This window comes from Malaya genurostris, chromosome 3 (assembly GCF_030247185.1).
Source record: "Malaya genurostris strain Urasoe2022 chromosome 3, Malgen_1.1, whole genome shotgun sequence".
Taxonomy (NCBI): domain Eukaryota; kingdom Metazoa; phylum Arthropoda; class Insecta; order Diptera; family Culicidae; genus Malaya; species Malaya genurostris.
The window spans coordinates 106,531,655-106,545,055 of NC_080572.1; the positions used below are offsets into that span (position 1 = coordinate 106,531,655).

Consider the following 13,401-nt stretch of genomic DNA (forward strand, 5'->3'; position numbering starts at 1 on the left):
TCCCATAGTGTTATATACCATTCGATTCAGCTCAACGAAATCAGAAAATGTACCTGCGAGCACTTTTCAAAGTTTTGTTTACGCACTCAATTTTCTCGGACATGACTGAACCGACTTTAACAAGCTTAGGCTCGTTTGAAAGATACTATTGGATGATCAAGTTCCAAGATCAAATAGCTCAAATCACTTCCCGTTCCAGATATAATGAAGTAAGTAACGTAAGCGACAAACGCGTTCTTTTTCTCCTCTCGAATTTTTCAGAGATGGTTGAGCTGAGTTTAACATTGCGAGGCTCGTTTGAAAAGTATTACTGTATTGTGAATCACGTTCGAAATTCAATTTCACTTCCGGTTCCGAAAATATAGTAGATTGACGTAACTGAAAAATACCAGTGTTTTCTCGGAGATGAAAGAAACGATTTCAAATGACTCGTTTGAAAACTACTGATAGGCTATTTGATAAGCTCACAATACCAATTATCGAGGAAAAAGTTTTATAAAAGTTTTAATGAGACTGTTTAAATGGCAATAGAAAACCATTATCACACCACCCGGTGGATGAGGGTTTTTTTTAATTTTTCAATAAATCACGAAAAAAGTACCAAGCTAAGCTGTATTACGAACAAATAGATTTTGTTCGTCGATCAACTAACGAAAAAAAATCATCTCGTTCGGGACGACACATGCAACCCCGGAAAATTGGCAACCGGAACGTTGAACAGTTTACCGCACGCTAGCAGACACATGCTTGCCAAACACGCCCTCTTCGCTTAATGTGTATGTTCAGCAAATTTTTAATCGCATCGGTAGCAACAGCAACACTCTTCGAAAACAAATGTCTACCTCGAATGCAAAGGCACCTTTCTATATTCGTATTGTAACAGTCTGCTAATATCAGACAACGTTGCTTCGGTTGCGTTGGCAACATATATTTAGATGTAAACTAATTTGACATTTATCGTATATTTGGAGGTCAACGGTGTGACCAATGAAATAAGAAGTGAGGATAATTTGAAGAAAAAAAAAGCGTATAATTCAGATGACTTTGCATAATGACTTCTGAGTGAGGTACACTATTGAATGTTATACTGCAACTGCAGTAATCGGCATAGATCTTTGTGGGATATAGAACTTTGTAAAATTATTTAGTGACAGTGTTGTTTTGATATCTTTTGTAATCAAGCACTTTTTTCAACGGTGATGTAACTGTGACTACATAAGTAGAAACACATCGAAAGCCCTCTTTGTCGACAAGTGAATGAAACGAAATCAATGTGTTTTGATGACATTTGAATGATTCCAAGTCAACACTTACCTGGAGGTAGACATTTTGCGAATCACGCAGCTCAGCTGTCGAAACCGCCGCAACAACTTTAATTATTTTCAGTATCTACGATACTGAGACCTGTAGTATATATTCGTAGGGCTTTCAAACCACTTGTTGCACGTCACACTTGTTATGCCTTGCTCGGAATTACTTTCCTGCGAGTGTTCACTAGGCTTGCACAGGCTAATTAACCTGTTCGCTGGATAAGGCTATCCAACTGAAAGAGAAAACTCCGTATCCTAGGGCGAACGTCCGAATGATGAAAGATGTACAACACGACTGACTTTTATTCCTTTTTGTTTTCTTGGTAGTCCACGGACGGCAGACTTCGACGATTCACATGTGTGCTAGCGGTCGAAGTGACGTTTCACATTCATTATCCACCGCCACGCTCATTTGCAATTTTTTCGCGCTTTATTACCTGGTAGTTGACGGTATCGATGTCTCTTAGTGGTTAACCTTAACTTTTTATCAAATTTTCTATGACGTCACTTTTCGACTCGATTGTTGTTAGGTTAAAACAAATTGAAAATGCTGCCTTCTTCAACGCACGAATCACTCGAATTGAGACTGGCTCAGTTTTAAATGACGTCAATGTTTGCTACGATATCCAACTGACTGATGGTGAGTTTCCCAGTTTGCTGATGCAATGCCCGGCGGTGTTCATTCGTTACCAGTCTGTGGAGAATAGAGAATTTTTAGCTGAACAAAATTTTCCTACTTCATACGAACACAAAGTTACAGCGACTGATTCAACACGATGAATGCTTCACTCGAGATGGTGTTCATGTTTATCGAACTTGGAACACATGGTTATTTCACTACGCCTACAGTCGTTTTCAATTCCAATGTTGTTTCTCGGGAGGCCAAACCTTCTACCCACACTAATGCACATTTCGTTTCGATATAGTTTGAGCATATGCAACGAATGCAGTGACGTGGGTGTACCAATACCACTTTAGAACTTGTGCCAACTTCTAGGGGGCTCGTTTCGAAATGAACATCGTTCGTTGCTTGTGTTTGAATAAGGCCCGGAATTGGATGCTTGTCGTGATATACAGTCCTCGATCGGTATGTTGATTGATGATTCTCTTCTTTGATCGTATTTCACCATTCAAACTGACGATTTAATCAGCACGTTTCGGTTTAACTTGCAGCGACAGGAGGGAGTATTCTTCGCCTTCGATTCCCGTGATTTCAATTGCAGATAAGACAGGATTTGTGTGGTGCTAATTACATGATTGCCTCAAGATTACAAAGCAAAAATTCAAACCGGTTCGCGGCTGACATTGAATTTATTTAAAAAAAGAAAACATGCTTAATCCACGTAACAGTGAGATGATACATGTGCTCCATCTTCAATGCTTCTAATACAGAATTAAGTTAACTGTGCAAGAATAGTGGCTGTGGATTAATCTGGGACAAACATGTTAATTCTAGTCATTTAGAGGTTGGGTACCTCATGTGTGCCGTTTTGTGCTAAAGTACACATGACTAGTTTTTATTATTTACGTTTCGCATCCAGCTCATGAGTGCGTCAGCAGTTTATGTTGAACTGCTAACGCCACTTAACGGTTCAACATAAACCGCTGAGCAAACGTAAAATATTTTCTACTTACAAGTCACTTATTGGCACCGAAGTGCCATGTCTATCCTGACGTGCCGAAAGAGCAAAACAAACCCCTAAATGACTACAATCTGTTGGCGGCCAGCATACCTTTAAATTGTTTTGCTCTTTCGGCAAGTCAGGATAAGTAAGTGATTTGTAAGTAGCAAATACTTTACGTCTGCTCAGCGGTTTATGTTGAACCGTTAGGTGGCGTTAGCAGTTCAACATAAACTGCTGACGCGCTGATGAGCTGAATGCGAAACGTAAAAAATAAATGTTAATTTTGTTTTATAGTATTCTTTCTATTTATATATTGTAACCAATACATTTTTATATCTTTGGAGTATATTTTGAAGACGAAACATATATTACACCTCCTAAAAATTTTCCGGGCAAAAAAAAAGAATACAAAAACTTCACGTAATACATTTACAATTTTTTTTGCTTTAACGTGTTTGAAATATTGTAAGAATTTACGTGCGATGAAATTTGAGAATTTACGATTTTTACGATCAGGTTCATGACAACTATAATTAATGCCTCTTTAGACAAGTAATACAATAGTTTTTAAAGATTCTATAAAACATTTTACCCGTATCAAGAACGAAACTAAAAATAAAATAATTTATACTAGAATAAAATCATGCATACACCCTTAATATGGTTTTCAAACATTCTTTTTGATACATTATTGTCAGTTTAGTTCTCTCATAAATCTAATTTTGTGTGTAAGTGCGTGTGTGTGTTCACTGGATGACAGTTTAACTCAATGACAAAATTGAACATAGTTTATACCTAATCCAAAAATAAATATTTTTTCAATCCTTGAATTAAATCTCTAAATTCTGCAGCCCCTGAATGATTTGTTGCTTATAGTATTTAAATATACCTTATGATAAAAAAAAACCGGAGTTTTCATTTTAAAATTCCCGCGCTTGTCCAATCGGTAAACTTTTATTCTCTCAACGTTGGCAACACTTTTATACACATTCTGTCAAATTTAGACGCATATCGTACGATTAGTTTTTGTTTGGCATCTAAACAAAGAAGTTGAAAAATTTTCGTGTGGCGATTTTTATAATGGATGAAAATTTAGAACAACGTGCGTGCATCAATTTTTGTGTTGCAAATGGATTTAAGTGTTCCGAAACGTTGAAAATGTTAGAAAAGCCCTTTGGTGAATCGTGTCTAGGAAAAACACAGGCATACGAGTGGTATAAACGCTTCAAAGGTGGTCGTACAAGCTTGGATCATGATGAGATCCCTGGCCGCCCAACAACATCTGTTACTAAAGAAAACATTGAATCGGCGAAGCAAATCGTGTTGCAAAATCGTTCTGTACCGATTAGAGAGATTACTGTGTTGTTGGGCATCTCTTATGGATCAGTCGAACACATTTTAACTGATGTTTTGGGTTTGAAACGCGTCGCTTCTCGGCTGGTGCCAAAAAAGCTGAATTTCATTCAAAAACAGCATCGTGTTGATGTGGCCAAAGAGTTGATTTCCAACGCAGATAGTGACCCCACATTCATCGAATGCATCATAACTGGTGATGAGGTGTGGATCTATGAATATGACGTCGAAACCGCACAACAATCGACCGAATGGCCCTTCGAAGGCGAGCCGTTGTTCTAAATTTTCATCCCTTATAAAAATCGCCACACGAAAATTTTTCAACTTCTTTGTATAGACGCCAAACAAAAACTAATCGTACGATATGCGTCAAAATTTGACAGAATGTGTATAAAAGTATTGCCATCGTTGAGAGAATAAAAGTTTACCGATTAAACAAGCGCGGGAATTTTAAAATGAAAATTCCGGTTCTTTTTTGATCATAAGGTATGTTATGTGATCCAGTCACATATCAAGAACGGGGGGCTGATGGTCAAAACTCCTTTGCCGATAAGTACGAAGCAAAACAGAGCCAGAACTACACACTCAATGGAGGATGAAACCGGGGTAAAATAGGTGACAATAATTATAATAAATAAAATAGTATTTTGGTTTTTGAATTTAAATACTTTACGAAGTCAACGCCTGAGTAAAGGTACTATGGTTTTTTTGTTGCGTATATAGAAGTTTGAACCTTGAGTTCCATTTCACGAAGCGTTTCACACAATATTATCGTGAGGTGGGAAGCGTTACGTTAAGTTGAAAAAGCTGGAAAGCGTAGCATACGAAAATTTTCTAAAATTAATTTTAAGAAAGTTATAGGTGTTACGAAGCGTTACTTTTTTTGTATGTTATAGGCATTACGATGCGTTACTTTTTTGTAAGTTATAAACGTTTCGAAGCGTTACTTCTTTGAAAGTTATAACATTTCGAAGCGTTAAATGCGTTAGTTTTTTTGAGGTTATAGGTGTTACGAAGCGTTACATGAGTTACTGTTTAGTCAATAATAGGTGTAATGTTCACACTATGAGTTAAAACATGTTATAACTCCGATTTCATGTTTTAAGCGAAATAACATGTTTTACTTTTGCGTTATTTTATATTCGGAAACGTCACATTAAAACATGTTTTCCCGAAATAACATGATATAATTGTCAGTAAAGCACAACCCTGCTAGCATTTTCCGTCACTTTACGACTATGTCAATTGACAAGCTGTTCAACAACAGCAGTTTTCCATCAAAGTAGCCATGTAAACATAATAAAACAAAACTGGAAACTGATACCAACGTTGCCAGGTATACCAATTTCTCGGTATTTATACAGATTTTTACCGTCAATACCGCAATACAGATAACTCACGAATCATACAGATAAGTACCGATTTTGGTTTTTAGCTTGAATAGTCATGAGAAAAGGTTGTCGTGGGACCTGTTTTTTGCTCACCTCTTGGTGACGTTTTCTACTACTTATGTAGAAGAGACTCTGATACCGATATGGTACAGATAGATTTTTGTGCCGAATACAGATTTTTGAAAAAACGACCTGGCAACGCAGACTGGTACAACCACTTTTTTTTTAAATTAAAAGATTACTTTTTTGATCATTTGCTGCTCAAAAATATTTGATACGTTGCCAATAAGAGTGAAACGATAATATCCTTAATAGTTAGGGAAAGTACCTGTCTTATATCTTATTTTTCGGATGTTGTCAGAATACTTTTTTCTTTCCTACCTGCGACGTAGGCATTTTTGCAGTTTGTTTATAAACAAACTCAATACCAAGAAATATGTCATGCGCATAACATAATCTTAGTGTGAACAGTGCGGTTTTAACTTTATATTACTATCGTTAAAACATGTTATTTTCTGCAGGTGTGAACATAGTATAACAGAGCGTTACATGCGTTATTTTTTTTAAAGTTATAGACGTTACGAAACATTACATGCGTTACTTTTTGTGAATTATAGGTGTTACGAAGCGTTACAAGCGTTACTTTTTAGTAAATTATAGACGTTACGAAGCGTTACATGCGTTATTTTTTCGAAAGTTATAGGTGTTACGAATCTTTACTCTTTTGTATGTTATAGACGTTACGAAGCGTTACATGCGTTACGTTTTTGGAAGTTATAGGCGTTACGAAACGTTACTTTTTAGTTAGTTATATGTATTATGAAGCGTTAACTTTTTGTATATTATAAGCGTTACATGCGTTACTTTTTTGTAAGTTATAGGCGTTACGTAGCGTTACATTTCTGTGAGTTATGACGCTACGAAGTATTACATGCGTTACTTTTTAGTGAATTATAGGCGTTACATGCGTTGCTTTTTAGTAGGTTATAGACGTTACGAAGCGTTACATGCGTTAGTTTTTAGTGAATTATAGGAGTTACGAAGCGTTACATGCGTTGCTTTTCAATAAGTTATAGACGTTACGAACCTTTACATGCGTTACTTTTTAGTGAGAGACAGGCGTCACGAAGTGTTACATGCGTTACTTTTTTGTAAGTTATAGGCGATACGAAACAATACATGTGTTACTTTTAGTTACTTTTAGGCGTTACAAAGTGTTACATGCGTTACATTTTTTTAAGTTAAAGACGTTACGAAGTGTTACATGTGTTACTTTTTGAATGTTATTGTAAGTTACAGGCGTTAGGATGCGTTACTTTTTTGAAAGTTATAGGTGTTAAGAAGCGTTACTTTTTTGTATGCTATAGACGTTAAGAAGCGTTACATGCGTTCCTTTTTGTAAGTTGTTTTAAGTTACATGCTGTACATTTTTGTAGATTTAAGGCATTAAGAAGTGTTACCAATCGTTACGAAGCGTTACATGCATTACTTTATGACGTTACCCTCGTTCACCTGGTTTGGCTTCTTCGTACTATCATCTGGGCTCAAACGGCCGCATACGCATGGCTGCCAGATGGCTGACTAAACGCTGCCAGCTGGAAAAATATGGCTGGCAGACATTCTGGTGACCGACTGCCTCACCGCTGCCAGATATACAACTCAAACGGTACAACCGTATCCACCAGGATTTTTCCACATTGAAATCTTTGACATTTTCAGCGAAGGTGAGAAGATGAAAACGCTCGGCTAACTTAGATACAGGCGACTTTGTTTTGTCAAATTGGATTTGACAACCGTCACTGAATCAATTTTGGTAGCCGTCTGGTGGCCATGGCTGCCCAGGTAGAATACACGAGAAAAAAAATATGTCCCGATTAGTAGATCAACTTCTCATGTCCATGTTCATTCATATCGAGTAAACACTAAAAGGACAACGGAAACCCGCTAGAAGGAGTCTAATTATGCCAGCTCGCATCACCGTGTAAAAACATCTCTCGCAATAGTGAAAAAAATCGTCGCCAGCCACTAATGGCACGGATGCTTCTGAGATCACTTTCCACTTGATCGATCCACCTTGCTCGCTGCGCTCCTCTTCTTCTTGTACCAGTCGGATTAGATTCAAGAACCATTTTCACTGGGCTGTCGTCCGACATCCTTATGACATGCCCAGCCCATCGTAGACTTCCGATTTTAGTTGTTCGTACGATAGGTGGTTTTCCTAGCAGCTGTTGCAATTCGTGATTCAAACGCCGTCTCCACGTTCCGTCTTCCATCTGCACTCCACCATAGATGGTCCTCAGTACCTTTCTTTCGAAAACACTGAGGGTGCGTTGGTCCTCTGCCAGCATAGTCAATTTCGTGCGGTTGCGTACTTTTCTCGATCGGAGGGTTTTTCTAAGTCCAAAGTACGCACGATTCCCTGCTAAAATACGTCTATGAATTTCTCTGCTGGTGTCATTATCGGCGGTCACCAGTGAGCCCAAATACACGAACTCGTCAACCACCTCGATATCGTCACCGTCTATTAATATTCGTGGTGGGAGGCATAGTGTTTCTTCTCTAGGGTCTATATCGACCACTTTGTAGACGGGACATACCACTCCATCCATCCATTCCTGCGGTAGAATCTCCTCCTTCCAAATCCTAGAAATCATCCAGTGCAGCGCTCTAGCCAGTGCCTCTCCTCCATGTTTGAGCAGCTCGCCTGGCAACTGGTCATTGTCCGCGTCTTTTTTGTTCCTCAACTTGCCGATCTCCTCACTTATCTCGGACAGATCAGGGGCTGGGAATCTGTCGTCGGCTGAGCGTAAACCCAGATTGATTCCTGTACCGTTCTCTGTATCTAGTGCTTCGCCATTCAGATGCTCGTCATAATACTGCTTCCACCTGTCGATCACCTCACGTTCGTTCGTGAGAAGGTTACCACTGGTATCTCTGCACAATTCGGCCTGTGGCGTGTAGCCTCTACGTGAGCGGTTCAGCTTCTCATAGAACTTCCGTGTGTCATTTGCGCGGTACAGCTGTTCCATCGCTTCGCGATCTTGGTCTTCCTGGTGGCGCTTTTTCTTCCGGAAAACCGTATTCTGTCTGTTCCGCGCCTGTCTGTATCGTTCCTCGTTCGCTCTAGTGCGGTGTTGCAGTATCCTCGACCTTGCTGCATCCTTCTCTTCGACCAACTGCTGACATTCGCCGTCAAACCAGTCATTTCCTCGATTCGATAACTTCGTACCTAGAACGGTTGCAGCAGTGCTATTCACGGCGGACCTCATGTTCCTCCAGCCGTCTTCAAGAGTCGCCGCGCCAAGCTGCTCTTCCGTTGGTAGCACTAGCTCCAGTTGTTGCGCGTATTCTTCCGCAGTACGAATGCTACGTAGCTGCTCGAGATTGAGTCCCGGCGTTCCTGTGCGACGAGTATTGTGCACCGTCGATAGTTTTGAGCGCATACAAACCGCGACAAGGTAGTGGTCAGAATCAATATTGGCACTGCGGTAAGTTCGGACATTGATGACGTCGGAGAAGCATCGCCCGTCGATGAGGGGGAAGAAGGTGCGGGGGAAGAAGGTGCGGGGGAGGAAGGTGCTTCGAACTACCATTCCTAGGGAGGCTGCAAAGTTTACGCATCGTTGACCGTTGTCGTTTGTTACCGCGTGCAGGCTCTCCAGCCCGATCACGGACCTGTACATTGCCTCCCGGCCTACCTGAGCATTCATGTCGCAAATGACGAGTTTTACATCCCGCCGTGGACAGCTGTCGTAGCAATTAGATGAGCAATTTACTTATATCGTTAATTAGACAGAAGCAACTTTTCATCTGTCGTATGCGCCTGATGCATTGCATTAGTATTTTTATTTACATACTTACTTACCGAATGAATTTAGTTTTATTGCACTATTGCAAAATTACTTACTTGCTTTTTCTCTTCGCATCACGTGTTATAATGGCAGAGGAAAAAAACTTCCATCAAAATTAGCATATTTTATTGAAAGTCACACTTTGCGGGCTTCCTTATTGGGTTTCAAACGAAGCAGGACAAACAAGGCAATTATCATAAAATAATGCATGAATGAGATCAGTACAGCTAATTTCGCGAGACTGGAAAAGTTGTTCCGGTGCATAATAACGCAGAGTAAACGGTCGATAGATGGGGAGGAAAAGTTTTGTTGGTGGCATTAAATTATCATACTGACGTCGTCTGAGCGCTATTTATTCCTGTAGTAGAGGTGAATTCTTCTTTTTATAGAAATGACGTTTGCTCGATCTGTGATGATGCATTTCTCTTGATGATAATATATTAAAATACATTTTTAAGTTGATCTAATTTTTGAAACAATTTCAGATAAATCGAATACTTTTTCAGATTAAGTCGAATAATTTATCAAAGTTATCCCATTAAAGCTTCGTTATATGCGTTATTTGTTTTAGCGCCAGGTACCCTCAGTATTAAGTCTGAAAGTAGCTTTAAAGATATCATGTCCTGCAGATAGCGGGTCCAAATCAATAAGCTTACAATGGTGCTGGTTAATGTTAAGCGGATCGTTCCAAGGAAGATGATTTGAATTGATTCAATACGTTGTATGTCACGATCCACCAGTAATGATGACCTAGATTTTTCACGACCGAATCCATAATTAATTCTCGAAGCACTTCTCGCTTGGAAACCATCTCGATGTTCAATAGACAGATTCTATTTCCTGGTGCATGCGAATTGAACGTGTTCAAAATCGCTTCGTTCGTTTGGCACTGCGACACCTGCCGTGGCGGGATCCAGCAAATCTGCCACCCTATCCTGATATATGAAAATTAATTGGAATCGGCACTCTGCAACGTCGTCGCAGAATTGATTAACGGAGAGATTGATGCACCTGAGTTACGTTGTGCAGTAAACTTTCTGACACCGAATAGCACACTATGAAATTCAACTCTGCTTCAGCACAGGTTGGCGGTTCAATGCATAGGGCACTGGTCTTACAAACCAGTTGTCGTATGGGCGAGCCCCGACCTGGAAGGATTCGTAGTGTTAGTAGAATCGTAGCACCAGCCATGCAATGGTTCTGCACACTCTGAATCGGTTGCGAAGTCTGTTGAAACAGAAGGTCAAATTCCACTACAGGAATGTACTGTTTTAAAAAATGGTAGTTTTAACGTCCTTATGAGAATGACAAACAAGATTCAACTCAAATAGGCTTTTTTTCACCCTATACTCGCCTGCTCGATGGACATAACCAGAAATTAATAAATCTATATATATATATATATATATATATATATATATATATATATATATATATATATATATATATATATATATATATATATATATATATATATATATATATATATATATATATATATATATATATATATATATATATATATATATATATATATATATACGCGTGGTACTTTTTGGCAACTTGAACGCACAGAACAAGTTCTGAGAAGACTTTCTCTCTGCTTAGAAGCTGTATAAGTAACTGCTTCAAAGTTTGTTCAGTCGGGTGAAAATCTACGTATGAGTAATTCCTTAAAAATGGACTGTTCAGAATGCAATTTTTTTTACGAGCTTTTGGTCACTGGGTCTATATACAAATTGTAAATATATCCTACTGTACCAAATGAACAACTCTAGAAGATACACTCTTCAATATTGTGTTAAGTTTATCAACACAAAAATCTGGTTATTGAGCTTTTTCATCGAAAGCAAGAGTCACATCTGGAAGAGAAATTCAGGTACTTTATATCATTTATATCGAAGCCATTAGAGAGAGCCATCTCTGTTCAGTGCATTGACTCAAAGGATGAGATGACAATTTGTGCATTTGCTTAATTTTCGCTTAACAGAAGAATTTCACATTTTCACATTAATCTTTGGTGATATTTTTTTTAGGTAAAGCGAATGTGTGTCGAATTCGGTTGAATCAGAAAAATAATGGAGAGAAACGTCAACCACTTAGTCGTTTGACAACCCCCTTAGAAAAAAAGGTTCAACGGTTGTATTTCGTTGGTCCAATACGTAGTATTGTTGGTCCAATCAACGTCCAATTAATCGTTTAACATGGGAACTTCGTTTACCGATTTTGAAACAGACCATTGAACCGAGTGCCATTTTTTTCGTTCAACAAACCCGGCAGACAGAGGTCCATTGTTGAGCCATTTTTTATATGATGAGTTGGAGCCTCTTTGGACCACTTTTACTGGAGAATTTCCGAAGTTTTTTCCACCTATTTTTCTGAAACTAAAATCACATACTTGTACAATACTTCTACTTCACGAAGAATAACAACAAATTTTCTTTCTATATTAAAGTAACACCTAATTTTCACATTATTTTTGGAAGAGTAAAAACAACAACAAACCGTTCCAGCAAACTGAACGATTATTTCGTGCAGTATGCCGTTCAACACACGATTATCGACCAACAAAATATAATGGGAATTCTTCTGTGTTCGAACAAATAATTTTTGGGCGAGACGAAGTTCGACGGGTCAGTTAGTATATATATAAAAAGGCAGAGATGATTCTTTGTAATCGCATCACTTAAGAACGGATGGACGGATTTACATGATTCTTTTTTTTGTTTGATTAGTTTCTACCCTCACCGGAATCGTACATCAAAAAAATTAGGAAAACTTTCCGGAAAAGTGGAAAAAATCCATAAAGTTGTTTTGTACACTGATAAAAATCTGCACGATCGATTCGTATGTAAACATCACTTCAATTTTATATGCTTTTTCTTTTCAACACATAACCAAAGCGATTTGTTTCAAGATTTCATGTGCAAATTCACTAAGATGCGAGATTAAATTATTTTTCACTTGGCTTTGATGTGTTTTTCTTTTGGATGTGATGTGTTTTGCTATTGAATCGAGCTGCATGTGTTAAACACTTCATTTTCTAGTGGGAATGAATACAGCACAAATGCATGTGCAAAACATTTGAATCGGTCAACTCTGTTTCAATTGAAATCTATGTGGAAAACAATGTGACATTCACATGAAATGCATATAGAATCTAGTGATAACGATATATCTTATCGTTTTTATGTGCATTTCGTATAAACGTAGCATGATTTCCACTAAATATCAACAGTTTTTACACTCATTTTATGAGTTAAGTGTATATTTTCATGAATTTCATGTGTTCTACAAGCAGTGATAGATCAAATGCTTTGCACATGATGCTAGCGTGCAAATTATTTTCAGTGTATGGACAATGGAATTTTCCACTGAAAAAATAGCCAATGATTGCTAGATCTACGATTGATGTTTGGCGCGCAACGAGTTGCATAAGTGCGTGGCCGTCGGAGGAAAGAATACTAGATCGTTGAAAAAATTGTTTGGAGCGCAACGAGATGCTTTGTGTGGTCAATCTAATACCGTTTTCGTTTTTGATCCTAGAAACGGGCGACTCTGACTACGAGTAAAACGAACACGTGGTACGCGCCCTAAACAACAACTCATGAAAAAAAGAAAAAATAAACAAACTCGGCTGGATGCGTGGTGCGACCCGAGAAAATTTTCAGAGCGAAACTACGCGATTGGAGTCCGATCTAGAGCGACCTCAGGTTGCTAAAACAAACATGTCAAACGTTGTTTGGGCGACTCTGGGTCAGCTTTCGGGCTGCTCTGATCAATAAATGAAAACGGTATAAGAGATTGCATTTCTCTTTCTAATGATTTAGGTTAGACTATGCGCACACAGTAAGTGGCTATCAGATATCAA

The 13,401-nt window shown here is 38.5% G+C and overlaps 1 protein-coding gene across 3 annotated transcripts in view; it reads right to left on the minus strand.

The window, feature by feature from the left end:
- LOC131435350 (trehalase) overlaps window positions 1-1,934 on the minus strand; it is a 130,289-nt gene extending 128,355 nt beyond the window's left edge. For 2 of the 3 annotated variants that reach the window (XM_058603154.1, XM_058603153.1), the window contains exon 1: window positions 1,315-1,934. In XM_058603154.1, the coding sequence (XP_058459137.1) occupies window positions 1,315-1,328 (14 nt within the window). In that variant the 5' untranslated portion in view covers window positions 1,329-1,934. The remainder of the gene's footprint in view (window positions 1-1,314) is intronic. The other variant, XM_058603152.1, reaches the window with a different exon arrangement.
- Window positions 1,935-13,401: the final 11,467 nt, after the last annotated feature.